Source organism: Saimiri boliviensis, chromosome 2 (genome assembly GCF_048565385.1).
Source record: "Saimiri boliviensis isolate mSaiBol1 chromosome 2, mSaiBol1.pri, whole genome shotgun sequence".
NCBI lineage: Eukaryota > Metazoa > Chordata > Mammalia > Primates > Cebidae > Saimiri > Saimiri boliviensis.
In genome coordinates, this window is record NC_133450.1 from 6,344,105 (window position 1) to 6,369,466 (window position 25,362).

At 47.0% G+C, this 25,362-nt stretch overlaps 1 protein-coding gene across 8 annotated transcripts in view; it reads left to right on the top strand.

The window, feature by feature from the left end:
* Window positions 1–862: 862 nt before the first annotated feature.
* The window catches only part of CELF6 (CUGBP Elav-like family member 6), a 40,563-nt gene continuing 16,063 nt past the window's right edge, over window positions 863–25,362 (top strand). For 3 of the 8 annotated variants that reach the window (XM_074392701.1, XM_010340259.3, XM_039469390.2), the window contains exons 1-3: window positions 5,058–5,449; window positions 9,133–9,215; window positions 20,471–20,519. In XM_074392701.1, coding sequence (XP_074248802.1) covers window positions 5,188–5,449; window positions 9,133–9,215; window positions 20,471–20,519 — 394 coding nt within the window. In that variant the 5' untranslated portion in view covers window positions 5,058–5,187. Of the gene's footprint in view, window positions 5,450–9,132; window positions 9,216–18,766; window positions 19,144–20,470; window positions 20,520–25,362 lie in introns of those variants that run through there. The other 5 variants (XM_074392700.1, XM_039469388.2, XM_010340261.3 and 2 more) reach the window with 5 other exon arrangements.

A 25,362-nucleotide genomic window follows, 5' to 3' on the forward strand; every position in this document is an offset into this window, starting at 1 on the left:
TTACAGGTGTGAGCCACTGCACCCCACCAGATACTTCTCTTATGGATTCAGTGGAGGCCACATGGAACTCTTTTCCCTCCTTGATAGAGTGATATCATAGGGATTTCTAGTTGGAAGCTTCCACTCCCACCCAGCAATAATGAAGCCACCTTCCCTTTCAATCAAAGTGGTTTCAGCAGAGACCAGTAGGAAATCTTAATTTCAACCCTCGTCTCACAATAAGAAGGCAGTGTCCTTCTTTCCTCATTAGTTGGGGGTGAAAGGAGGCCTGCTAACCATGTTAAAATTAGATATAAACATTTAAATAAAATCCAGAATCTCATAATAAAATACCCAAAATATTCAGGAATCAATTGAAAATCTCTCATTATACTAGGAATCAAGAAAATCTCAAATTTAATGAGAAGAGATTATCAATATGCACCAACACTGAGATAACACACATATTAGAGTCATCTGTCAAGAAATTTTAAGCAGCCATCATGAAATGCATCATAAGCAATTGCAAACACACTTGAAACAAAGGAAAAAATAGAAAGTCTCAGAAAAAAATAGAAAATGTAAATGAAGACCACATGGGAATTTTTTTTTTTTTTTCAGATGGAGTCTCACTCTGTTGCCCAGGCTGGAGTGCAGTGGTGTGATCTTGGCTCACTGCAACCTCTGCCTCCCGGTTCAAGTGATTCTCCTGCCTCAGTCTCCCACATAGCTGGAACTACAGGCACCTGTTGCCCTGCCCAGCTTAATTTTATATATATATATATATATATATATATATATATATTTTTTTTTTTTTTTTTTTTTTTGAGACAGAGTTACGCTCTTGTTACCCAGGCTGGAGTGCAATGGCGCGATCTCGGCTCACTGCAACCTCCGCCTCCTGGGTTCAGGCAATTCTCCTGCCTCAGCCTCCTGAGTAGCTGGGATTACAGGCACGTGCCACCATGCCCAGCTAATTTTTTGTATTTTTAGTAGAGACGGGGTTTCACCATGTTGACCAGGATGGTCTCTGTCTCTCGACCTCGTGATCCACCTGCCTCGGCCTCCTGAAGTGCTGGGATTACAGGCTTGAGCCACCGTGCCCGGCCCAATTTTATATTTTTAATAGAGATAGGGTTTCACCATGCTGGCTAGGCTGGTCTCAAACTTCTGACCTGACGTGATCTGCTTGCCTCAGCCTCCCAAAGTGCTGGGATTACAGGTGTGAGCCATCACACCTGGCCCACAAGGAAATTTTAGAATTGAAAAATACAACAACCAAAATGAGAAACTCAATGGATGGATTTAATATCAGAATAGAGATCATGGAGAAAAGCATCCATTAACTTGAAGGTAGAGCAATAGAACTTACCCAATCTGAACAACAGAGAGAAAACAAACTTAAAATAGATAGAATCTCAGGGATCTGTAGGATTATAACAAAAGATCTAACATTCCTGTCTTGGAGAGAGAGGAGAGGGGAGATGAGCTTAAAAAATAATTGAAGAAATAATGGCTAAAAAGTATTCAAATTTAGCAAAAGACATAAATGTACAGATTAAAGAAACAAAGTGAGCCCCAAACAGGATAAAGCCAAAGAAATCCACATTAGGACACATAATAATCAAACTTCTGAAAGCTAAAGACAAACATAGAATTGAGAAAGAAATGGCAATGTCTTATGTATAAGAGAAAAACAGAGGATTTCTCATTAGATACTACAAAGACCAGAAAGAAGTGGCACATTTTTCAAGTACTGAAAGAAAAGTACTGTCAAACCAAAATTCAATATCCAGCAAAAGTATCCTTCAGAAATGAAGGGGAAATCAAGACATTCTCAGATGAAGGAACACTTACAGAACCTGTCACCAACATAACTCCTCTAAAAGAATGACTAAAGGGGCCAGGCACGGTGGCTCATACTTGTAATCCCAGCACTTTGGGAGGCTGATGTGGGTGGGTCACGAGGTCAGGAGATCGAGAATATCCTGGCTAACACGGTGAAACCCAGTCTCTACTAAAACTATATTTAAAAAAAAATTAGCTGTGCATGGTGGTATGCACCTGTAGTCCCAGCTACTCAGGAGGCTGAGGCAGGAGAATCGCTTGAACCCGGGTGGCAGCGGTTGCAGTGAGCCAAGATCATGTCACTGCACTCCAGCCTGGGCCATAGAGCAAGACTCTGTCTCAAAAAAAAAAAAAAAAAAATGGCTAAAGGAAAGGAAGTTCTTAAAATGTAAAGGAAATGATAAAAGAAGGAATCTTGGACAATCAGAAAGGAAGAAAAAAACAATTGAAAGAAGGAAAATGTGAGTAAATGTAATAGACTTTACTGCTTCTGAAGTTTTTCTAAATGGTGTTTGGGTAACATTGTCTAAAATCATTCTTGAATATATAGAGGAAGTACTTAAGATAATTATAAATAAGGGAGGATAAAGGGACTTAATAGTAGGTAAGGTTCTACACTTCGCTCTAACTGGCAAAATGTCAATACTAATAGACTGTCATAAGCTATGTACGTATACAATAAGAAACACTTTATCCACAGGAGTGCCAGAAACACAAAAACAGAAATGAATCAGGTGTAGTGGTTCATGCCTGTCATCATAGCTACTTAGGAGGCTAAGGTGGGAGGATTGCTTGAGGCTAGGAGTTTGGGATCATCCTGGGAAACATAGCAAGACCCCATCTCTAAAAACAAGAAGAAAGATAAAGAAAAATGAAGAACAGAGACAACAAAAAGAAAATAAAAAATTAAGTGACAGACTTAAGCCCTAATATACCAATAATTACATTAAATGTAAATGGTCAAAATATGTCAACCAAGACAAGGATTGATAGAGTGGACTTTGTAAAAAATGACCCAATTATGTACTGTCTAAAATAAACTCATTTAAATACAACTATATAGATAGCATGAAAATAAAAGTATGGAAAAAGATATATTTTGCAAAGATTAATCAAAATAAAACATAAATGGCTATGTTAATATCAAAGTAGCTCTCTATGAAAAAGTTTTCTAAGAACAGTTACATTACATAACAATAAAAGTATCAATTCATGAAGGCATCACAATTTTTAATGTTTATGCCCCAAATGACAGGGCTACAGAATATGTGAGGCAAAAACTAATGGAACTGAAAGGAGAACTAGACAAGGGTTTTGTCATGTTGGCCAGGCTGGTCTCAAACTCCTGACCTCAAGTGATCCATCTGCCTCAGCCCTCCAAAGTGCTGGGATTACAGGTGTGCGCCACCATGCCCAGCCAGAAAAATAATTTTTAAAAATCATGATTTGCTTCTGAATTGAGTATTGTTTTAAGAACTTTTTGATTATTCCAGTCACTACTGTTGCTCTTGAGCAGCTTCTTAGAATGGTCAATGGACATAAGTTATGTTAAAAATCTTTATTAGGCCAGATGCAGTGGCACAATCCTGCAATCCCAGCACTTTGGGGTACCCAGGTGGGCAGATCACTTGAGCTCAGTTCTAGACAAGCCTGGGCAGAATGGTGAAACCCCTGTCTCTACAAAAAAGAAAAGAAAAAGAAAGAAAGAGAAAGAAAGAAAGGAAGGAAGGAAGGAAGGAAGAAAAGAAAGAGAATAGCCAGGCATGGTAGCATGCGCCTGTCATCCCAGCTACTCAGGAGGCTCGGGTGGGAAGATCACTTGAACCCAGGAGGTTGAGGCTGTAGTGAGCTTAGATTGCACCACTGCACTCCAGCCTGGGTAATAGAATGAGAACCTATAAAAAAAAAAAAAAAAAAAAAAAAAAAAAAAAAAGGAAGGAAGGAAGGAATCTCTGTTAAAACAGAATAATTAGCAATTTTACTGAAAGAGGCATGAAAAATGTATTATGGAATAAATATGCAAATTATGAATTGTGTATCTTTGTCCAGACATTGTATTACTTCTTTGTCCAAACATCATTGATCTATCAAGAGAATAAACGTGTGCAAGAATAGTAAAATTCCATCAGCTCTGATATTTTGACAACTTTGTCATATAAAAAGCGTAGCTGTACATATGCCTTTCATTTTCGTAATTCTGAACCTGTGTGAAAATAAGAGGTGAACATATTTTATTTAATAAATTGTAACTTGATTTGTATCTTTTAAATATTTAGACACATAGCATGTCGATTTCCATTTCTTCTTTTGCTCTGGACCCAGCAAATGTTGAGGTGGGCCTGGCCCTAACCTCCTTGACCCTCAGAACCTCAAATTCCTTTTCCTGAAAAAGAGGCGAACACTCCTGAGCTCACATCGGGGATGAACCCGGCAGCTGGTGCATAACGGATTCTGAGTAAATACGGCTAAGTTCTCTGACTCTCCTGAAGAGGAATCCGTGTTCAAGGAGTGTTTAAGGGGTTTTTGTTTGTTTTATTCTTTCTTTTTAAGGCTACAAGGGAGACGAACGTGTTTGAGGCTCAGGGGTAAGAAAGTGATTGGTTGAAGACATGGAAGACAGAGATGTGCGATGGGGCGGGGTGGGACTGGCTCCGAGGGACTGGCTTAATAGTGGGAATGGAGAAGAGGAATCCCCATCCACCCCCGCAGGAAACGCTCCAACGTTTGGAAGTGTGTGTGCCTGAGTGTGCCTGTTTGTGCGGTGGGGATTAGCTCCGACTCCCGCAGACACCATCACTCATGACGAAGCTGATTCCCCTCATGCGGCCCAAGGCGCACACGCACGATCCACGACCACGCCCGCACACAGTTGACACACATAGGGCATTCGAGGGTCCGGTTGCCATGGCGAGCAGGACCGCGTGAGCCCAGCCGCCCCTCCCGCCCCCGGCGAGCCCAGTCAACTTCTACTCTGATTGGTCGCTGCTTCCTCATTATGCAAATCATTTGCGTAGACTCGGCGGCCAGCTTCCTGACGTCACCAAGCACGGGGGCTGGGGCCCGGGGCTCGGCTCCTGGAGAGCTCGGGCGGGAGCCCAGAGAGCGGTGCACGGGGACCTCAAGCCAGACCCCAGCGTCCAGCCACCTCGGCCTGGGCCCGCCCCGCCCCGGCCCCGCCCCTTTCCGGCCCGCCCCACCCCCTCTACGCCCCTCCACCCGGACCCCGCCCCCTGGGCAGCCCCCCCGCCCTCTCCGCCCGGGCCCCGCCCCCTCCCCCTGGCCCTCGCCACTGGTCCAGGGAGGGGACGGCGGGACAGGCGGGACCGGTGGGACCGGCGGGAGGGCGGACAGGGCGGGGACATGGCCGCGGCGCCCGGAGGGTCAGCGCAGCCAGCCGGCCCCGGCCCGCGCCTGGGTTTCAGCACCACGGACAGCGGCGTCGGCATGAGCGGGCTAAACCCCGGTCCCGCCGTGCCCATGAAGGACCACGACGCCATCAAGCTCTTCGTGGGGCAGATCCCGCGGGGCTTGGACGAGCAGGACCTCAAGCCGCTGTTCGAGGAGTTCGGCCGCATCTACGAACTGACGGTGCTGAAGGACCGGCTCACCGGCCTCCACAAAGGTGCGCGGGGTCAGCCCAGCCCAGCCCAGCCCCAATCCGATTAGAGTGTGGCCCGGCCCCAGCCCAGCCCCAGCCTTAGCCTTGCCGAGAGCCAGTCCAACACCGGTCCAATATCAGCCCCACCTCAGCCCAGCCCCCTTCCCAGATCACAGAATTTTCTCTCTGACATCCTCCCTCTGATTATGACTGTGGTCGCCTAACATGTTCTGCACTTTAACCTCCAAATCCCCGCCCTCCACCTCTCACATCCCAGCAGTCCCAGCCTTTTAGCTGGACCTCTCCGCCACCTCTGCCAACAGACCCAAAATTCTGGAATTTGAAAACTTATTCCACCTTCTAGATCTTGAATACCCTCAATTTCCAAACCCTGAACCCAAACATTTCTGAACCCTTCATCTGGTGGCCCTACTCAGGCCTAACCACCCACACGCATATCTTGGACTTCCACCCCTCCTTCTGGCCTCCTAGTCCAGCCACCTCCCGCCAAAGAGCCTTCTTTTGACTCTTACACTGCCAACCTAAAACACTGCAGACCCAAACTCTTCCCTTCTTCAGAACTCATGCCTGTCTAACTCACAAAATCCATTTCAGCTCTCAGGAGGCTCTCAGCTCCAAATACCCAACTCATGTTCAACAACAGCCCCAATCTCTCCTGCCCTTTGCCAGAATTTCAGTGCTCTCTACCTCTTCTGATTTCAGTTCAGAACCCTGACCTCAGCTGGGAATTCCTGCCACCCTGTGCCCCCTTCCTCTTGGATTTCCCTCAGCTGAAGCCACACTTCTTTCCTTCTCTAATCCTTCCACTCCTGTGCCTCTTCGTTACTCCTCCCTGCTCCTCTTTATGGCCTCCTTCTTTCCCTCCCTCACAGGCTGGTTCCAGTCCAGACCCATTCTCAGGGTGGGTCAGGCTGAAGAGACAGAAAGAGATCTTCTCCCTGCCCTTGCTAGAGAGACACAGGCACCACCTCTGCCACACCCCTTTCTTCCTGTAGAGAGAGGGAGGAGGCTTGTTTACACGCAGAAAAGTCTATCCAGGCAGGGCTGGAGTAAGAGAGCCAGAGTCACATGTCATACATGGGCAGGAGAAGGGGAGATGATTTGAGAAGAAACATTCTTTTCTCCTCCCCAACCACCACCACTATGCTGTGCTTTCAGGTTTTTGTTGGGGAAGAGTCACCAGCTATCCTCCATGATCATTCTAAGAGAGGAGTGGTGGGCCTTGGGTAACAGCTAAAGGTACATTCCTAAGGACTGAGAGCTGGAACCAGACTGCCACCTCTTCATATGGGAGGCCTTGTGGGGGTTACTTGGCACACTAATGAAGGCACTTTGAGAAAACACCAATAGAAGGGCTAGGACCATCTGGCTAGAGTACAGCTTACACCCTTTGGGGTGGGGTTGTGTTAATGAGTCTGTGAAAGGACAATACCACACCATCTAGATTCCGCCTAATGCACTCCCACTACCTGACTGTCTGTCCTTCCCTCCATAGCAACTCATTTTCTTATTTTTAGACATTGATTTCAGTATGTAAGTACAAAGCTAATCTTTGTAGGGCATCTGTACAATAAGGGAAGTATATAGAATATCCTTAAATCTCACTCTTCTCACTGTCAGAGTCTCTGAACTGTTTCCTCATTCTCTTTCTCATTTAGCTCTCATTCTTCCTGTTATTTGCATTCATCTGTCTTTCAAACCATGCTTCTCTCTTTTCTTCCCTTCATTCTTCCACATTTTATCCTGACTAGTCCACATGGGGCTTCTTTAGGCAGCAACAGGGCCCCAGAGCCTTTGACAGGAAACCCTGCCTGGTTTTGACATCAGGTGATATGGTTTGGTGGCAAAAGACATAGCAGGGGTGTAAGTGGAATCAGATGTTTGGCGATTTTTTTCCAAACCAACCCACAACTCTCCAAGGCAAGTGTTGCCTTACAAGATGATTGTGAAGGGTCTCCAAGTCAACATCTTCCTCATCCTCTCCCCAGCAGCAGTGACGTCTAAAAGGTAGAGTGACTCATTCTCCTTTTGATGGCTGAGTACTGAGGCAGGCAGCCACAGTGCTTTGAAAACAACCCCAGCTTGGGAGTTAAGACATTCCAAATCCTTCGCTGCCACTGGGCTTCAGTTTCCCTTTTGATATGATAAGAGTTTTCCTCAGGAGTTCTCCAAGTTCTCTTTAACTCAATCAGTGGCCAACAAAAAATCCATCTTGTGGGGGCAGTGAAGAAGCCAGAAAAAAAAAATGCTCCCATTTGCCTTTCTAATCTGCTGAGGTCTAAGCGGAAATCTGCCCCAAGTTCCTAATGGCTCACCGTATCCACTTTCTTCTCCTTCAGTCCTTCTCCCTCCTACACTCAGAAGGCTCCTTTTGAAAACACTGATCTTATCATGTCACAAATCTGCTTAAAACCCTTTAAAGTGGCTCTCTGTTACTCTTAGGAAAAAGTTCAAAATCTGACTGAGGCCCACAAGGCTATATACGACTTGATTTCTGCGTACCTCACTAGCCACTCTGCCTCCATGCACCAGCTCCAGCCACACTAGCCTTCTATCACTTCCCCCAACAAACCAAATTCTTGATTCAGTCTTCATATATGGTTTTCCCTCTGTCTGAAATAATCACTGTCCTTTTCATCACCTGACTGTTAAGGAGTCAGTGTTCTTGTTCTCAAGGACTCAGTGCCTTCTTTGAGACATTATTCAACCCTTTGGACTCATTTAGGGACCCCTCACGATTTGTCTAATCCCCATAAGAGCAGGGAATGTGGCTGTCTTGTTGCCGCTCTATCCCCAAGCTCATCAAAATGTCCCACCATAATAAGTAAGTGTTCAATAAATATTTTCTGAGTGAATGAATGCTCAGTGGCTGTTGGAAAGGAGGAGATAGCTGCTTCAGTGCTTTCTAGCAGGCTACAGGTCCTGAGGCTGAACAAAAAGGGGCTAGACTTGACCCTTTGGCTCAACCTAGACCTCTTTGCTGCCTCATATCTGCTGGCCCTTTTAGAGGAGCCAGATTTTGGGGCACAATAACTCTTTAAGAGGCTCTACTTCAAAACTCTAAGAAAGTTGACAGATCAAGATCCTTGAACGGGATTGGGGGTCCCTGGAAGCTCCTACCTATGGGAAGCCCTTAAACAGTCCCATCTTCTAAGTCTCAAATCAGTCCATTCCCCAGCTTCAAACTTCAGGGAAGGAGATATGGAAAGGAGCTGTGGGGTCCTGGGTTTGGCCCCAACCCTTCATTTACTATTCTGCCTCTTCCCATCTGAAACTGAGTTGGGAAGGAATTGAGGCTGACCCTGGGAGACCCCATGAGTCTGAATCCAAAAAGGAAGGGGAAGTCTGTGTTAAAGATGACAAAGCTACTTAGGTTTAACCCCAACAGGACTGTGGCTGGAGTGGGGAGGGGAGATGTGGGATTGTATGCACATGTCACTGGGTATGGGTACATATGTTCTCTGGGTAGGAAGCCAGGAGCAAATGAAAGGGTGCCAGAGCCTGGGACACAGGTCCCCAGGCACATGAAGCCCCTCCCTCCAGAGGCGGGAGGCAGAGGGCTTCTCAGAAAGCAGAGTCCTTGTTTAAAGGAGAGTGGCCTTACGTTTGTCATCTTAGTAGGGTCTTTTGAAGAAGAATAGATGGGGGTTTCAGGAAACTCCCTGAGCCAGCCTCTTCCTCCTCAGGCTGTGCCTTCCTCACCTACTGCGCCCGGGACTCTGCTCTCAAGGCCCAGAGTGCACTGCACGAGCAGAAGACCCTGCCAGGGGTAAGTCTTCCGGGTTGGGGGGTGGGAACCACCTCAGGCTGGGGACAGTGCCCTATGTGCATGCCAAAGCAGCATGTGGGGGCTGGCTTGGGCCCAAGAACTAGAAGCAGAATCATCTTTCTAGGAGAGGGCTTCCTATACCCTGAAGAGTAACAAGTTCTTTGTTACACCCAATCTTCTGGCTCAAAAAAAGGGCTCAAGATCCTTGAGCTAGGTGTTCCATCCATCTTTTAGGAGAAGCATCAGTGTTGTGGGCTAAGGTAGAATTTATTCTCCTTGGCTAAAAAATTATGGCTTTGGGTGTCACTTGTCACTGGTGTGAGCAAGAATGTAGATCCATGGGGTAGAGGCTCTGCTGGGCTGCTATCCGATTTTCTCTAGTCCTAAGGTCCTTGCTGGCACTTCTCTCTAGTCCTCTTCCTGTAACGATTTTTTTTTTTTTTTTTTTTGGTGCCTTGACTCACTAAGATTGTCTTCCCTCCACAGGGCAAACACTTGGCTAAAGTTAGAGGAGACATGATTCTATAGGCAGCTAGGCTTGCAGGCACCAATGGTACCTGATCTGGTCTTGGCTAGTGGATAATCACTCAACAAAAGGCAAAGTGGGACCTACTGACCATGTGGTAGGATGAAGCGGGGATTGTTAGTAATTAGCTTGGGTTTACCAAGAGCAAGTCATACTATACAGCCTTGTTTTCTCTTGTCCAAGGAGTGGTATGTCTAAAATACAGCATTATTTAAATGCCATTCACAGGCCAAACTTGGGACTATGTCCAGTTCTAGGCCTCAGATTTAAGGGGTCGTTTGCCTATGAGAAAGAGGCTATGATCAAGTAAAGATATAAAATATATTTGGAGTAATGGTTTGGAAGAATTAGGACTATTTAACTGGAGGAGATAGGGCTTAGTGGGACTTTCATAAGGAGGCATCATAAGCTAATAATTAAGAATACTGGGTTTTGAGGCTGACTGTGGTGGCCCACACCTGTAATCCTAGCACTTTGGGAAGCCGAGGCGGGCGGATCACCTGAGGTCAAGAGTTTGAGACCAGCCTGGCCAACATGGCCAAACACCATCTCTACTAAAAATAGAAAAATTGGCCAGGCATGGTGCCACACACCTGTAATCCCAGCTACTTGGGAGGCTGAGGCAGGAGAATAATTTGAACTTGGGACACGGAGGTTGCAGTGAGCCAAGATCATGCCACTGCACTCCAGCCTGGGCAACAGAGTGACACTCAGTTTAAAAAAAAAAAAAAAAAAAAAAAAAACCTGGTTTTTGAGTCTCACAGACCTGGATTTGAATGTCAGCTCTGCCATTTATCAGTTCTGTGTCTCTGGGTAGGTTACTTGGACTCCTGAGCTTCTGTTTCTTTAGATATGAGGAGTGGGTTATACTAACACCTAGCTCACTTGGCTGTGGTGAGGATTACTTGAGTCTTAGCAAGTGCCTGGCACAGAGTAAGATCCCAATAAGTATTACTGTTGGGGTTGGGGTAACTACCTTCAGATTCTAGAAGAGGGGTTTGGTTTTCTATGAGTGGCCCCAGAAGGAAGGATTCAGATCAGTGAATATAGTAAGAAGCAGACACTGATTTCAGCTCAGTACAAAGAAGTCAATTCTCTGAATTAGAGCTGCCAAGCAATGAAGCAAGCTTTGCCAAGAGCTAATCAAGTTGTTAATGGGGTGACATTAGAACCAATCACAGTAACTGAAGCATCTTGAGCCTCATTTTTGGGGACTCACTGCCAAGTAACACCAATTTGTCACCATCACTGAGCCTCTGTCTGCAAGCTCCAGAGTCAGAGAGACCTGGATGTGGATCCAGGCCCCACCACTCACTAGCTCTGTGACTTTGGGCAAATCTTTACTGTTAAGCCTAAGTTTCCTCATCTTTAAAGTTAAACCCAGAGGGTTGTTGTGGTGAAATGAACTAAGTCATTAAGTGAGCTAAAGTACTCAATCCTGTTCTTGGCAGAAAATAAGCACTCAAAAGGAGTTAGTTGGTGGTAGTAGTGATAGTAACAGTAATAGTAACAACAGCATTAGTAGGAGTGGGAGTAGAACTCATCATTCATCTAACCATGGGAGCAAATGACTTCTGCGGCTAGAACCAAGAGTCAATGAGACAAGCTGTAACATTCCATATGTGAAACAGCATGGTAAAGGTGCAGAGACAGAAGGAACAGGTGGGTGTGAAATGCAGCTGGGATTGTGGGGGAGGCCCCTGTGAGCAGGGAGGGAAGCTGGAGGGAAGATCTGCAGAGGGTAGCAGTTGAAGAGGAAACTTTGAATGCCAGGCTTTACCCTGAAAGGAAATGGGAGGCACCAAAAAAAGAAAAATTAAGATAAACTTTGGGAGGAAAAAAGATCTCTCCTCCACAAGACACAGGGCTCTGCCAGGTGCAGGGTAACTGGGGAGCTCCATGAGGCCAAGGGTACCTGAGATAAGGGCTGTGAAGTCCTTAGAGTACTGGGAGAATTTCTGGGGAAGAAAAGCAATTAATAGTAATGAGCATTTATTGATTCCAGTCTTCCTACCACTTTACATGGTATAAGTCATTTAACCCTCTTTAAAGAAAGGATTTTTTGCTGCTGTTGTTTTTTGTTTTGTTTTTTAGACAGAGTCTTGTGATGTTGCCCAGGCTGGAGTCCAGCACTGTGGCCTCGGCTACCGCAATCTCTGCCTCCAGGGTTCAAGTAATTCTCCTGCTTTAGCCTCCCAAGTAGCTGGGATTATAGGCGTGCGCCACCATGCCGGCTAATATTTATAATTTTAGTAGAGATGAGGTTTCACCATTTTGGCCAGGCTGGTCTCGAATGTCTGGCCTAAAGTGATCCACCCACTGTTGCTTCCCAAATTATTGGGATTACAGGTGTGAGCCACCGTGCCCGGCCTAAATAACGTATTGTTATTGGCATTCCCATTTTACAGGTGAGGAAACTAAGTCATAAGAATCAAGTGACTTGCCCAAGGTCATATAGCTAATAATGGGAAGATCTGGACTTTGGGCCCAAATAATCTGGCCCTAGATCCCTAGAACTTAACCACTGTACTGTCACCTGAGCAAACCAGGTGGCAGACAGGGGTCGTAGTTTCTGGAGAGAATGGTGACTGGGGACATCTTCCCCCTCTTGCTACTCTACCTGCAGGCCTCGAACATGGCCCAGCTTCCTCTGAAACTGTCAGGATTGGCTTTATTCACCCTCTCCAGCTTAACAAAGTGAAAATTAATATTTAATTATTCTCCTAAATGAAAATCAATGGCTGTGTTGGCCAGCCCCAGCAATGCCTGTGCCATCAATCTTTCCTCTGGGCCTGCCAGGGACAGCAGCAACTTTAGTCACCTGGCCTCAGGCCCACCAGCATGGAGGGCGGAGTGCCCAGCTCTCTGCTGCCACTGGGTCCTGGGCATAGCTGCCACCTGCTGGAGAAGCAGGGACAAGACTTCAATCTGAATTCCTGCTGGAGTCAGGCAGGACTGTCACCATGGGACCAGAAAGGCTGGGTCAGCGCCCAGAGAGAAAAGTCTGAAACCCCAGGGGGAATTCCATTTTTTTTTTTATATACAGAGTCTCACTCTGTCGCCCAGGTTGGAGTACAGTGGTGCCATCTCAGCTCACTGCCACCTCCACCTCTTGGGTTTAAGTGATTCTCCTGCCTCAGCCTCCTGAGTAGCTGGGATTACAGGTGCCCATCACCACACCCAGCTAATTATTTTGTATTTTCAGTAGAGACAGAGTTTCACCATGTTGACCTGGCTGGTTTTTAACTCCAGACCTCAAGTGACCTGCCTGCCTTGGCCTCTCAAATTGCTAGGATTAGAGGCATGAGCCACCACGTCCCACCAAGAATTTCATGGAATCTGATGGACTGAGACCTTCTCTTGGCTCCTCTCCATTTGTCCCCTGCCCATTTCTGTCCCCTATGAAAACTTGCCTCCCTACTCAAGAACTCCTTCAAACCTCAGTTGATCTGTCCCACCTGGCTCCCACCTCCTGCAGCCTCTTCTCAATGAAGCCAGAATTGCTCCTTTTAGCCTCACTTTTACGCTCCAGAATCCACCTGAAGAGGGTGAGGTCTAGCCTCAGTCCCACTTCTGGGATGCAGATGGTGCCTTCCTTCCTGTTTGTTTATCTCTCTATTCTTGACTTCCCTTCCTTTGGGAAGCCATCCCTTCAAGCACTGTGAAGGAGGCAGATGTTACTGGGTAGGGGGGTACATTTGCTTTTTCAAGTCGTGCCCTGCATCAAACAGCTTGGGTGGAGAGGGCAGATGGGGGCAAACATCCAGCCATGCTCTATTGACCAAGTCATGCACATTATTTCAGGGCTTTGTCAGCCCAGAGGAAAGGGCACATTTTTTCTCATTCAGCCCCAAGGTTGAGGAGCACCTTTTTATAATTTACCCAAAGACACTGTATGTGCTAGCAACCACTTCGTGAATTAGCCTGAGTCCTTGCCGTCAAGATGCTTCCAAAAAATGAGCCTCATTGCGTTTCACTCAGGCTTACATCTGGGCATGTAAAAGAGAGACCAGAATTGGGGAGGGAGTCCCAGAGTGAAACCACAAAGGAAAAGGCTGGGCGCAGGGGCTCACACCTGTAATCTCAGCACTTTGAGAGGCTGAGGTGGGCGGATCACTTAAGGTCAGGAGTTTGAGACCAGCCTGGCCAACATGGTGAAAGCCTGTCTCTACTAAAAATACAAAAACAAAAATAAATAAATAAATAAAGGAAAAAAGAAAATAATAAAAAAGAGTAGGGAGGGAATAGATGCTTTGCAGAGGAGAGATTGTCTAAGCTGAATCATGGTCCTATTTTATCATATTTGAGGATCTAGAAACCTAAAAGACAAGAAATTCTGGAGACAATGTGAACACTGGCAGGGAAGATATCTAGGGAAGATGGCTAAGGCTCCAAACAAGAAGAGAGAATCCCGCATGTTGGACAGTATGGAAGGCAAGACTCACAACTTTTGACAGCCAGTCTCAGAGTCTTGGGCTTTAACAGGAGGCTTGCAATGGAGGAATAGAGGTGGATTTTAAGCAGAGAAGAGTAAGAGATTATTTTCAAAGGATTGCTCTGGGCCAGGCATGGTGGCTCATGCCTGTAATCCCAGCACGTTGGGAGACTGAGGCTGGAGGATGTTTGAGACCAACCTAGGCAACATAGTGAGACCCTGTCTCTACAAAAAAATTTTTAATTAGCCGGATGTGGTGGTGTGCACCTGTAATCCCAGCTACTTGGGAGGCTGAGGTGGGAGGATTGCTTGAGCCCTGGAGGTTGAGGCTGTAACGAGCTAACTGCACTACAGCCTGGGTGACAGAGCTAGATCCTGTCTCAAAAAAAAAAAAAAAATTACTTTGGCTATGGCATGAAGACTGGGTTGGAAAGGAAGCAGCAGTGGAAGACCTTTTAATACAGTTTGAATGCAGATGAACGGTGATGCTGGCCTGGAGCTGGAGAGAAGCCAGGAAAAGAGAGAAGTTAGACTTAAGAGCTATTTAGGGTATCCTCATAGATTCTAGAACCAATGGACTGACAGTGGATTGAATTAGAGGAGGGGGTGAGGTAAAACAAAGTACTAAAAATGAGGAAGTTTGCTTTTTTTCTGTCCCACTCTTCCTCGTGCCTCCCTTCCTCGAGAAGGTTCTGATGAGCTCTTCCCATGGAATGGGGCAGTGCTGAGGGTGTGAGTGCTGAGTGAAAATAGTTGGTATCAGAGCAGAAGAGTCTGAAGAGGGCGATGCCAAGCCCAAAGGGAGGAATTTTAGACAAGTCAGGCCAGAGAGTTACATAGGGTCTTGCTCTCCCTTCTGCTCACTGGGACAGAAGGTCCAGGGCCCTGTGCGCGTCTGTGCTGCCTCTGACCTTCCTGCCTCCGTTGCCTGGAATATGTTTTTCTCTCTGACATTCTATCCCTTGATTTCCCCTACAGGGCCAGGCCCTGAAGCAGACATAGGCCTGGACACCACCTGGGAAATTCTTAAGGAACAGGTGCTCAGCCAGGGCAAGCGCTCACCTGAAGTCCCAGGACAGATTTTTGGCCCAGGAAGAAATGTCCTCTTCTCCTCAAATGGGACTCCTGATTACCTCATCCCACTGCCATGTCCCTTCTCTGGCTATGGCAGGAACAAGGCATAATAAGTTGCCCAGGAAACTCACAGGGGCAGCTCTCTTTCTCCTCCAGCCACACATAACATACCTAAATCCCAGGCGTCCTCCATCACCACTGCTCTGTGGGTCCTGAAGGCTCAGAGCCCTGTTCTCCCTAACTCTGTCCTTATCCTCTTGGGTTCATTGTACCTCCAAACTCTCAAACTTCCACCTTCCCCAACTCCCATGCTGTGAACCTGAGAGTCAGCCAACATGCCCTCTTCTTCCCAGGTCCACACATCCAATAGAACTATAGTCCAGTTAATTCTTCCTACGCATTCTGTTAAATCTGTTCATTTCCTTCTATCAAGGTCACACTCACCTCCTACCTGTGCCACTGATCTTCTTTCCTGTAATCACTCCTTTTCCAACTCTTTCTCCACAAAGTGACAGCTATGGGATCCTTCACAAGACAAAACTGACTAGATGATTCCCCTATTTAAAATCCTTTCCTGGCTGGGCATAGCTCACACCTGTAATCCCAGCAGTTTAAAAGGACGAGGCCCAAGGATCGCTTGAGCTCAGGAGTTTGAGACCAGCCTGGGCAACACAGTGAGACCTAGTCTCCACAAAAAATTTAAAAATTAGCCGGGCATGGTGGCATGTACCTGTATTTCTAGCTACTCGGGAGGCTGAAGTGGAATTATTGCTTAGCCCGAGATTTGGAGTCTGCAGTGAGCTATGATGGGGCCATTGCACTCCAGACTGAGCAGCAGAGTGAGACCACAGGTCAGGAGTTCAAGACCAGCCTGGCTAACATGTGAAACCCCATCTCTACTAAAGATACAAAAATTAGCCGGGTGTGGTGGGTGGGTGACTGTAATCCCAGCTACTGGGAGGCTGAGGCAGGAGAATCGCTTGAATCCGGGAGGCAGAGGTTGCAGTGAGCTGAGATCGCACCATTGCACTCCAGCCTGGGCGATAGAGTGAGACTCAGTATCAAAAAAATTAAAATTAAAATTAAAATTAAAAAAATATTTCCCGCCGGGCGCGGTGGCTCAAGCCTGTAATCCCAGCACTTTGGGAGGCCGAGGTGGGTGGATCACAAGGTCAAAAGATCGAGACCATCCTGGTCAACATGGTGAAACCCCGTCTCTACTAAAAATACAAAAAATTAGCTGGGCATGGTGGCACGTGCCTGTAATCCCAGCTACTCAGGAGGCTGAGGCAGGAGAATTGCTTGAACCCAGGAGGCGGAGGTTATGGTGAGCCGAGATCGCGCCGTTGCACTCCAGCCTGGGTAACAGCGAAACTCCGTCTCAAAAAAAAAAAAAAATTTCCCTTCCTTGAATCTTCATCGCTTTGAAATATAACAAATTCAAAGTTAAAATTCCTTGATACAGTTTTCATAGCCTTCCCTAATCTGGCCTTTGCCTACCTCTCAGTTTCATATCTTTCCATTAACAACCTCCCCCCCACAGGAAAACTCGTTACATCTGGGGTACCTACTAAGATCTAGCAATTGTCATTTTCATCAAAACACTGCAAGATAAGATCATGATTCTCCCTTTACTAATGTGGATGTTGAGGCTCAGAGACTTTAGAGAAGTTGTCAGTGGTAGAGCCAGGATTGAAATCCACATCTCTCTGCTAGGAAGCAATTTGCTATACCCTGGCTACTCCCATGCCAGGTGCTCACCAGAAACTTTGCTTCTTTAGACTTGCAGCTCCCTGTCTGTACCCCAGCCATTCAGCGTGCTCAGCCACCCACCCCTACCTCTCCTATTATCTCTACATGGCCAGTGACCCCAGTTCTGCAAGGCTCAGGTCAGACATTGCCTCTTCTATGCAGCTTTCCCTGAGTCATCCTCTCCAGCTGGAGTCTGCCTCTTCCACAGCTCTTGATCTTGCACTTCCCCAAGGCCCTGGTCCCTCTATGCCTCACTATTTGTGTTCGTACCTTAAGAATGGAGTTGAGGCTGGGCGCGGTGGCTCAAGCCTGTAATCCCAGCACTTTGGGAGGCCGAGGCGGGTGGATCACGAGGTCAAGAGATCGAGACCATCCTGGTCAACATGGTGAAACCCCATCTCTACTAAAAATACAAAAAATTAGCTGGGCATGGTGGTGCGTGCCTGTAGTCCCAGCTACTCAGGAGGCTGAGGCAGGAGAATTGCCTGAACCCAGGAGGCGGAGGTTGCGGTGAGCCGAGATCGCGCCATTGCACTCCAGCCTGGGTAACAAGAGTGAAACTCCGCCTCAAAAAAAAAAAAAAAAAAAAAAAAAGAATGGAGTTGAGCAGCACTCCAATGCAAAAAACCTGGGCTTCAGCCTCAGACAGACCTGGGGAAAAATCCCAGCTCAACCACTTACCCACCATGCGATCTTAGACAAGTGATTTCACCTCCTTCAGCCTCAGCTTTCCCGTCTATGATATGGGGACACTGGTATTCCCTTGCAGAGAGGTTGGAAGGATTTAAAGACAATGCATATTAAGTGTCCCAAGAAGGGCCTGGCACATAGTGGGCTCTCAGGAAATGGTGGCATCCTCTTCCTCTCTGTGAGCCTATGAAGAGAGGATCCCCATCCAGACCATCACTGTCTCCCATGAAGGGTCGCTCGGGGCTCATCACAGAGTTCAGAAATGCTGGCAGCATGTCTGAGCAGTGGAAGGCCTAGGTCAGGTCCAAGGGGGGATGTGTGTGTACCACCCAATGCCCACTCTCCGTTGAAGGGTGGTGAAGTGGGTGAAGGGAGGAGAGAAAGGGGCGTCCCCCAGAACGCCATCTCCCAGGAAACCCAGCCAGGGAGGCAGCTGCCATGGAAACCACTGCTGTCACATGTGCTTGTCACTCTAGGCTCCAGAGAGAAATTCTCAGGATCTATCTAAGAACTAATAAAATAATGACGGTCTTGCTCACCCTCACTGTCCCCCACCCCAGGCTTCTACTCCTCTCACCTTCTTCCCTCCCAGCCTCCTCCCTGCCTCTCTACCTGCTTCCTGACCCTTCATCTCCCCATTTGTTTCTCATCTCCACCAGTAACTCTCTTTCCTTGCCCCTTTCTAGGACTGTCTCTTTCTCTCTCACATCAGTTCTGTCTGCTAGTGTTTCTTCATCTCTCCCTGCATCTCTGCTCTCCATTGTTCTGTCTCTTGGTCTCTCCTCCACAATCACAGGTGGCCATGCCCAGGGACGGGTCCTGTCCTCCTGGTCCCTCGTCCAGGCCAGTCCAGACCTGTCAAGCTCGCCCTGATCTGCTTGGATTGATCTGTCATCCCCTCTAGACTGCAACCTGAGTCCTGTCGGTGTCTCGGCCCCCACCCACAGCCTGGGTGTGTCAGAGCCGTGGGTGGGAGGGAGTTGCACTGGATCAGGCTTGGCCTGTTTTCCTTTCCTTTTTTTTTTTTTTTTTTTTTTAGTAAGCCCTTCCTACCCCTCCCACCCCCAAATTTGATCCAAAGGAAATTGCTCAACTGTGACTGCCAGGGCGTTACCATGGTTACTGGGTAGCACTTGTGGCTATGGCAACAGGAAGCTGCCTGTTGTCTCGGCAACGAGCATATTGGTAAGGGATGGAGTGGCCCCTGATTGGTGCAGAAGCAGAGCATTTCCTGAGGGGAGGGGGTCAGATCATCACCTTCTCAGGCCAGATGGGCATCAGTACCCCTTCCTCCATGAACGGGAAGGCCGCTGTTTTTTCCTCCCGGTATTCAGCTGCCTGCCCCCCAACAATAATTCCTCACACCCCACGCACCCAGCTCTTGGCAGTTTACAAAGACCTTTTGCGTCCCCATTACCTCATGTGATCCCCACAACACCCATGAGAGGAAGGTGAGATGGGGATTCAATCATGAATTCACTCAGGGTGGTTGGGGGATGGGAATGTGGGGGGAATATATTGAAATCACCTAGGAGCGTTTTCAAATTATACAATCCCCCAATTTAAGAGCCTCATCTGGTTCCTGGGTGATTTTTATCTACACTTCATCAGGAACCCCTTAAAAGGTGAAGTTGGTGGCCGGGGGGGAAGGGATGGAAGGAGAAGTCAAGCTGCTTTCCAGGTTTATAGCGTGGGTGACTGGGGGGATCAGGTTGGGGCAAAAAATATGAGCTCCGGTTTGGGTGTTTTGTGAAGGGACCAGTGGGACTTTCTAGTGGGGATGTCCAGCAGGCAGCTGGTAACATGGCTCCGAAGCTCAGAAGAGAATGCAGGCTGGAGACACAGAGCTCTGAGTCATCCCTGTTTGGAGAGGAGCTGAGGCTGTGGGTGTGGACGAGACTATCCAAGAAAAGTAGGAAGAACCAGACAAAAAGGGCCAAGGATGGAAAATTCCAGTATCCTCAGGGAAGGGGACCCTAGGGAGGGGATGGAGAGGGTGAGTGTGGAGACTCTGGTGACATAGCAGCTTGGGGAATGTTTTCCCATTAGAAAAATTGAATCTTGCCGGGCGCGGTGGATCACGCCTGTAAGCCCAGTACTTTGGGAGGCCGAGGCTGGTGAATCACTTGAAGTCAGGAGTTCAAGACCAACCTGGCCAACATGGAGAAACCCTGTCTCTACTAAAAATATAAAAAATCAGCCTGGCATAGTGGCATGTGCCTGTAATTTCAGCTACGTGGTAGAAAAAGAAAAATTGAACCTGAGAAAGGGTGGCTTACTTAAAGTCATACAACCATTAAATGACAGAGTTGGGGGCAGGTAGCACTGAGTCTGATTCCCAGACTCTCATCTAAATGACACATTGCATGATATTCTCCATTTTAGACGTAAAACACAAATCTGCAGTATCAATTCTACCCTCCTGCCCAATCCTCTCGTGCAAAGCCTTTAAGTAAGTCCGGGAGCCAAGGGGACAGGCCTCATATAGACAGATCCTGCCTAGAGACCAAGGCAGAAAAATCTCCGTAGCCACTACATTCCACCTTGTGCTTGCCACTGAGTTCCTGTCACCCATCCCTGCCAGTTTCAGCACCTTCTAAATTCCTGAGTTTAAGGAAGGAATCTTGGAGAAAATCTGTAATCCCCGTGTGGAAATGGTGAAGTGTGGAGTTCAAAGGGGCTCCGGCTCAGATCCTGAGGAGTCCAGGGGTGGAGAAGCTGGGGGCTCCAGGACCAGGCAGTCACGCTGAATGGGTGTGTTGGTCCGATGTCTTTCAGATGAATCGTCCGATCCAAGTGAAGCCAGCTGCCAGTGAGGGCCGAGGAGGTAACTTCCCTGTCTGACCAACCTCAGGCTGTCACTTATGTAAGGGAGGGTGGGTCCTTACCTGGAGTCAGTCCCATGGCTTAGTATGAGAGCCTCCCTGGGTGAAGGGGACAGGCAGAGCTCAGAGTTGCTAAGCCCCAGAAATAGCTCAACCATCCCTGTTCAGATTGAGCAGGGCTGGAGTTCTGGGGAGGCCACACCCAGAAGAGGCAAGAAGGGCCTAAACAGATGCCAGTGATAGACAAAGGGGGGTCTTGCCACTTTATCCTTGGAGAGAGATCATTCCTGTTTTGCCACATGGAACTTCCAGGGTTTTGTTGTTATTATTGTCATTTTTAAGAATCAGCTGGGAATTACTCTCCTTCTCTAGATCCTTCTGATTTCAGAGAACACAGCCCATTCCGGATTGAGGCTGTTCCTTCATTGTGATTGCCTAGTTGTTCATAGTAAAAGATAAGGCTGGTACAACAGACTTTATGGGCCATAGTAAGTCCTCTATCCTGAGGACCATGGAAAGCTCTGATAGCTGCATTGTTTCCTGGTAGAGAAAGATCTGTGCTCCTTAAGAACAGGAGGTAGGGCCAGGCACGGTGGCTCACGCCTATAATCCCAGCACTTTGGGAGGCCGAGGCGGGTGGATCACAAGGTCAAGAGACCGAGACCATCCTGGTCAACATGGTGAAACCCCATCTCTACTAAAAATACAAAAATTAGCTGGGCATGGTGGCGCATGCCTGTAGTCCCAGCTACTTGGGAGGCAGAGGCAGGAGAATTGCTTGAACCCAGGAGGTGGAGGTTGTGGTGAGGCGAGATCGTGCCATTGCACTCCAGTCTGGGTAACAAGAGCAAAACTCCGTCACAAAAAAAAAGAAAAGAAAAAAAAGAACAGGAGGTAGACTAGGCACAGTGGCTCATACCTATAATGCTAGCACTTTGGGAGGCTGAGGTGGGTGGATCACTTGAGGCCAGGAGTTCAAGACCAGTGTGACCAACATGCTGAAACCCCTTCTCTACTACAAATACAAAAGTTAGCCAGCCATGGTGTTGGGTGCCTGTAATCCCAGCTACTCAGGAGGCTAGGCAGGAGAATCCCAACTAGTCAGGAGGCTAAGGCTAAGGCAGGGAGGCAGAGGTTATAGTGAGCCAAAATCATGCCACCGCACTCCAGCCTGGGCAACAGAGTGCGACTCTGTCTCAAAAAAAAATCCAGAAACACATAGGACGGGTAGACAGCCTGTGCTTTTTTCCCACCATCTGGGTTCTGGCCAGCTTTCATGCTGGAAAGGCAATGCTGGCTTCTGGTATCAGTTCTTGGTATTTTTCTCACCCTTGGATCTTAGATCATTCCAGGGTGTCAGCCTATAGCCCTCCCCGATGTCTGCTGACTCTTTCTCTTGGGTAACACTCTCTTCCTGTCTTACCTAAGATCAGCCATGGCTTCGATAGGTGAAAGAAGCTGCCCAAGTTCAGGAACAAAATGGAACCCAATTGATATAAACATGTAGTGACTCCTACTCATTCTGCACCCCTCTCAGACTCCTTGCCCAGTCTGAGAATCCACACATGGAGTTCTGGTGTCTTTGTGGTTCCATTGTGGAGTTTATTCCTCCAAGAAATACTTCCTTTATACTTTTAGATTCTCTGACCTCTGGTCTCTGATTCCTGACTTCTTTTCAAGACATTATCAACTCCATCTTGTCTTGGAGAGATATTTCCAGGTTTCTGCCTCTGTCCACACACATCCTCCTTTTCCTTTTTATTCTTTTCAGTTGAGTTTTTGAAATGTTCCAGACTGCATACAAAACCTCAAGTTCATGTAACGCAAGAGTTTCTGCTTCTTGGGAAACTATTTTAGGCATCAAGGCCACTGTTGGCCCTCTGCTAAAGCCCTGCCCACAACCATGAGCCGGTCCCATAGCTGAGAAGCCAACTAAGAGTATGTGAGTGAGCAGCAAAGAAGACAGGTTCAGCCACACAACCAACATCTGAGCAACTTACTCCACATCAGGAATACAGATGTGAGCAAAGCAGACCTGGTACCTGGCCTCATGAAGCATGGAGGCTATGAAGGGATAGGGACAAATAAGGGAACAGAGTTCAGTGCGATTGCCGCTTTCAAGGGGAAGTCCAGAGGAGTTGTGGGGACACAAACAAGGGGCACCTAACCCAGTCTGGGAGGTCAAAGTGGGTTCCTAGAGGAGTAACATTTAAGCTGAGATCTCAAGGATGAACAGGAAGTAGTCAGAGAAAAAAGGAGAGAGGGAGCAAACATGTTGGGCAGAGGGAAGAGCGTGTCAGCAGGCCCCAGAGCTCCAAAGAACGTGGTGCAACTTGGAGTCTTGTTCAGGAACTAAGTCCACAGTGCTAAGGCACTCTTGCTGTGTGGAGTCCACTCCATCTTGTCAGTGTTTGGGCAGCCGCACAAAGGAGACCTCCATGCTGGCAGTGCTTTTGCCTGGTCGAAGTGTTCTGGTGGCCTGGGCTCTAAGCAGTGACATCGGCTTGAGTTGCAGAATTTTCTTTCCACTTTTTTTGTATAAATCTTGCAGATGTCACATCATTGACAAATTCTGTACATATGGCATTCCACCTATACACCTGTCCAAAAGAGCAGGAAAAGCAAATCTAGCTGAAAAGAGGTCTGCCTGGCAGCAGAATTCATAATTTAGCAATTGTGTTACACAGATATTTCTGGACAAGTGGTGGCTCTCAAGAAGCATATACTCCAAATGCATCCATGAGTAATCCTTCTTGCAGGTTTGGATGACTAGATCTCTCAATTCCTCCCCGCTCGCTACTATATATTCAGGAGAGAGAAGGCATATGTAGAACCATCTTGCAGAACAGTTGGGCCTTTATAATTTTTTTTTTTTTTTTTTTTTGAGACGGAGTTTCCCTCTTGTTACCCAGCCTGGAGTGCAATGGCGCGATCTCGGCTCATTGCAACCTCCACCTCCTGGGTTCAGGCAATTCTCCTGTCTCAGCCTCCTGAGTAGCTGGGATTACAGGCACGCGCCACCATGCCCAGCTAATTTTTTGTATTTTTAGTAGAGACGGGGTTTCACCATGTTGACCGGGATGGTCTCGATCTCTTGACCTCGTGATCCACCCGCCTCGGCCTCCCAAAGTGCTGGGATTACCACCGCACCCGGCCTTTGGGCCTTTACAATTTATAAGTATTTTACTACTAACAGATCTGTGTTAGATAATCATTACTAATCAAAGTGTGTTTTCTTCAAGGCTATAGTGTATCTCTTCTAAAGTGGATTCAACCCTCTGCTGAATTTTTAACATAACCTAATGCTTTAGAAAATCAATTGTACGGGTTTTTGCTCTTTAAAATGCTTTTTAAAATGGTATTGGGGTTTACTCTTAAATTGTAGCATTTGGCACCAATGTGGAACAGCTTGTCCCTTTTCAGTCTTATCTCTGTGACCTCAAACATTCTATAAACCTTCAGAGTCAATGGTCACATCTGACCAGATGTATTTAAGCCCGTGAGCCTGTGTCTTCTAGAATTATTCCTGAAATAAAATCCCTTAGTTTACCATTGGTTAATAATGATTTCTATACCTGATAAGAATACTGATGTCAATGAAAACATAATCTAAGGGATATCAAGGCCAACATATTTTTCCAAAACCTTCCACTTTCTTATGGAAGGGATTATTACATGATTTTTCTTCCCATCAGGTAGGGATCATCAGCCCAAATCTACAGGAGCCCAGGTAGGTAACCTTAAATGGGTGAGACTCCCATCATTTAATAAGATAATTTACAGCTGGGCATGGTGGCTCATGCCTGTAATCCCTTTAAGGAGGCCAAGGTGGGAGGATGACTTGAGCTCACAAGTTTGAGACCAGCCTGGGCAACATGGGAAAACCTCCTCTCTACAAAAAATACACAAAAATTATCTGGATGTGATGGTATACATCTTTAGTCCCAGCTACTTAGAAGGCTGAGGCAGGAGGACCACTTGAGCCAGGAGTTTAAGGCTGCAGTGAGCTATGATCATGCCATTGCACTCCAGCCTGGGCAACAAAAGCGAAACTCCATCTCGAAAAATACATATATATGTTTTAATTCAATTTTTAAAAATAGACCAGCACTGTGAGATCCTACCAAATCTATCACAACCGCTTTTTTCTTTTTTTTTTTTTTTTTTTTTTTGAGACAAAGACTTGCTCTATTGCCCAGGTTGGAGTGCAGTGGCATGATCTTGGCTGACTGCAACCTCTACCTCCCAGGTTCAAACAGTTCTCCTGCCTCAGCCTCCCAAGTAGCTGGGATTACAGGCGCACACTGCCACACCTGGCTTATTATTATTATTATTATTATTATTATTGTATTTTAGTAGAGATGGGGTTTCACCGTGTTGTCCACGCTGGTCTTGAACTCCTGAGCTCAGGCAATCCACCCGCCTCCGCCTCCCAAAGTGCTAGGATTACAGACGTGAGTCACTATGTCCAGCCCTGAGGGAAAAGTTTTTGACACTGTATATTTAATGTAGAAACGGGTGTCTTTGTATGTTAGGAGATAGTTTCATTTTAGAAAGTTAGATGCATTTTCCTTTAATAGTGTACCGCTCAGTGTGTACTGCCACAAGATGTAAAATATAGCCTGGAGTGTGGAGTATGGGAACAGCGTGGAATTTGGCTACAGAATTTATGCAAACTCACTGGAATATATTAAAACGCTGCTATAATACATTCCACAAAGGCCCAGATGTACCTCTGGTACTCTGAGAAAAGTGTCACCAAGCTGCAGGGGATGGCCATGACAGACAAGGACCTTGACATCTTTCATCAGAAAGATCCTTGTGTATTGCGATATTATTGTATCG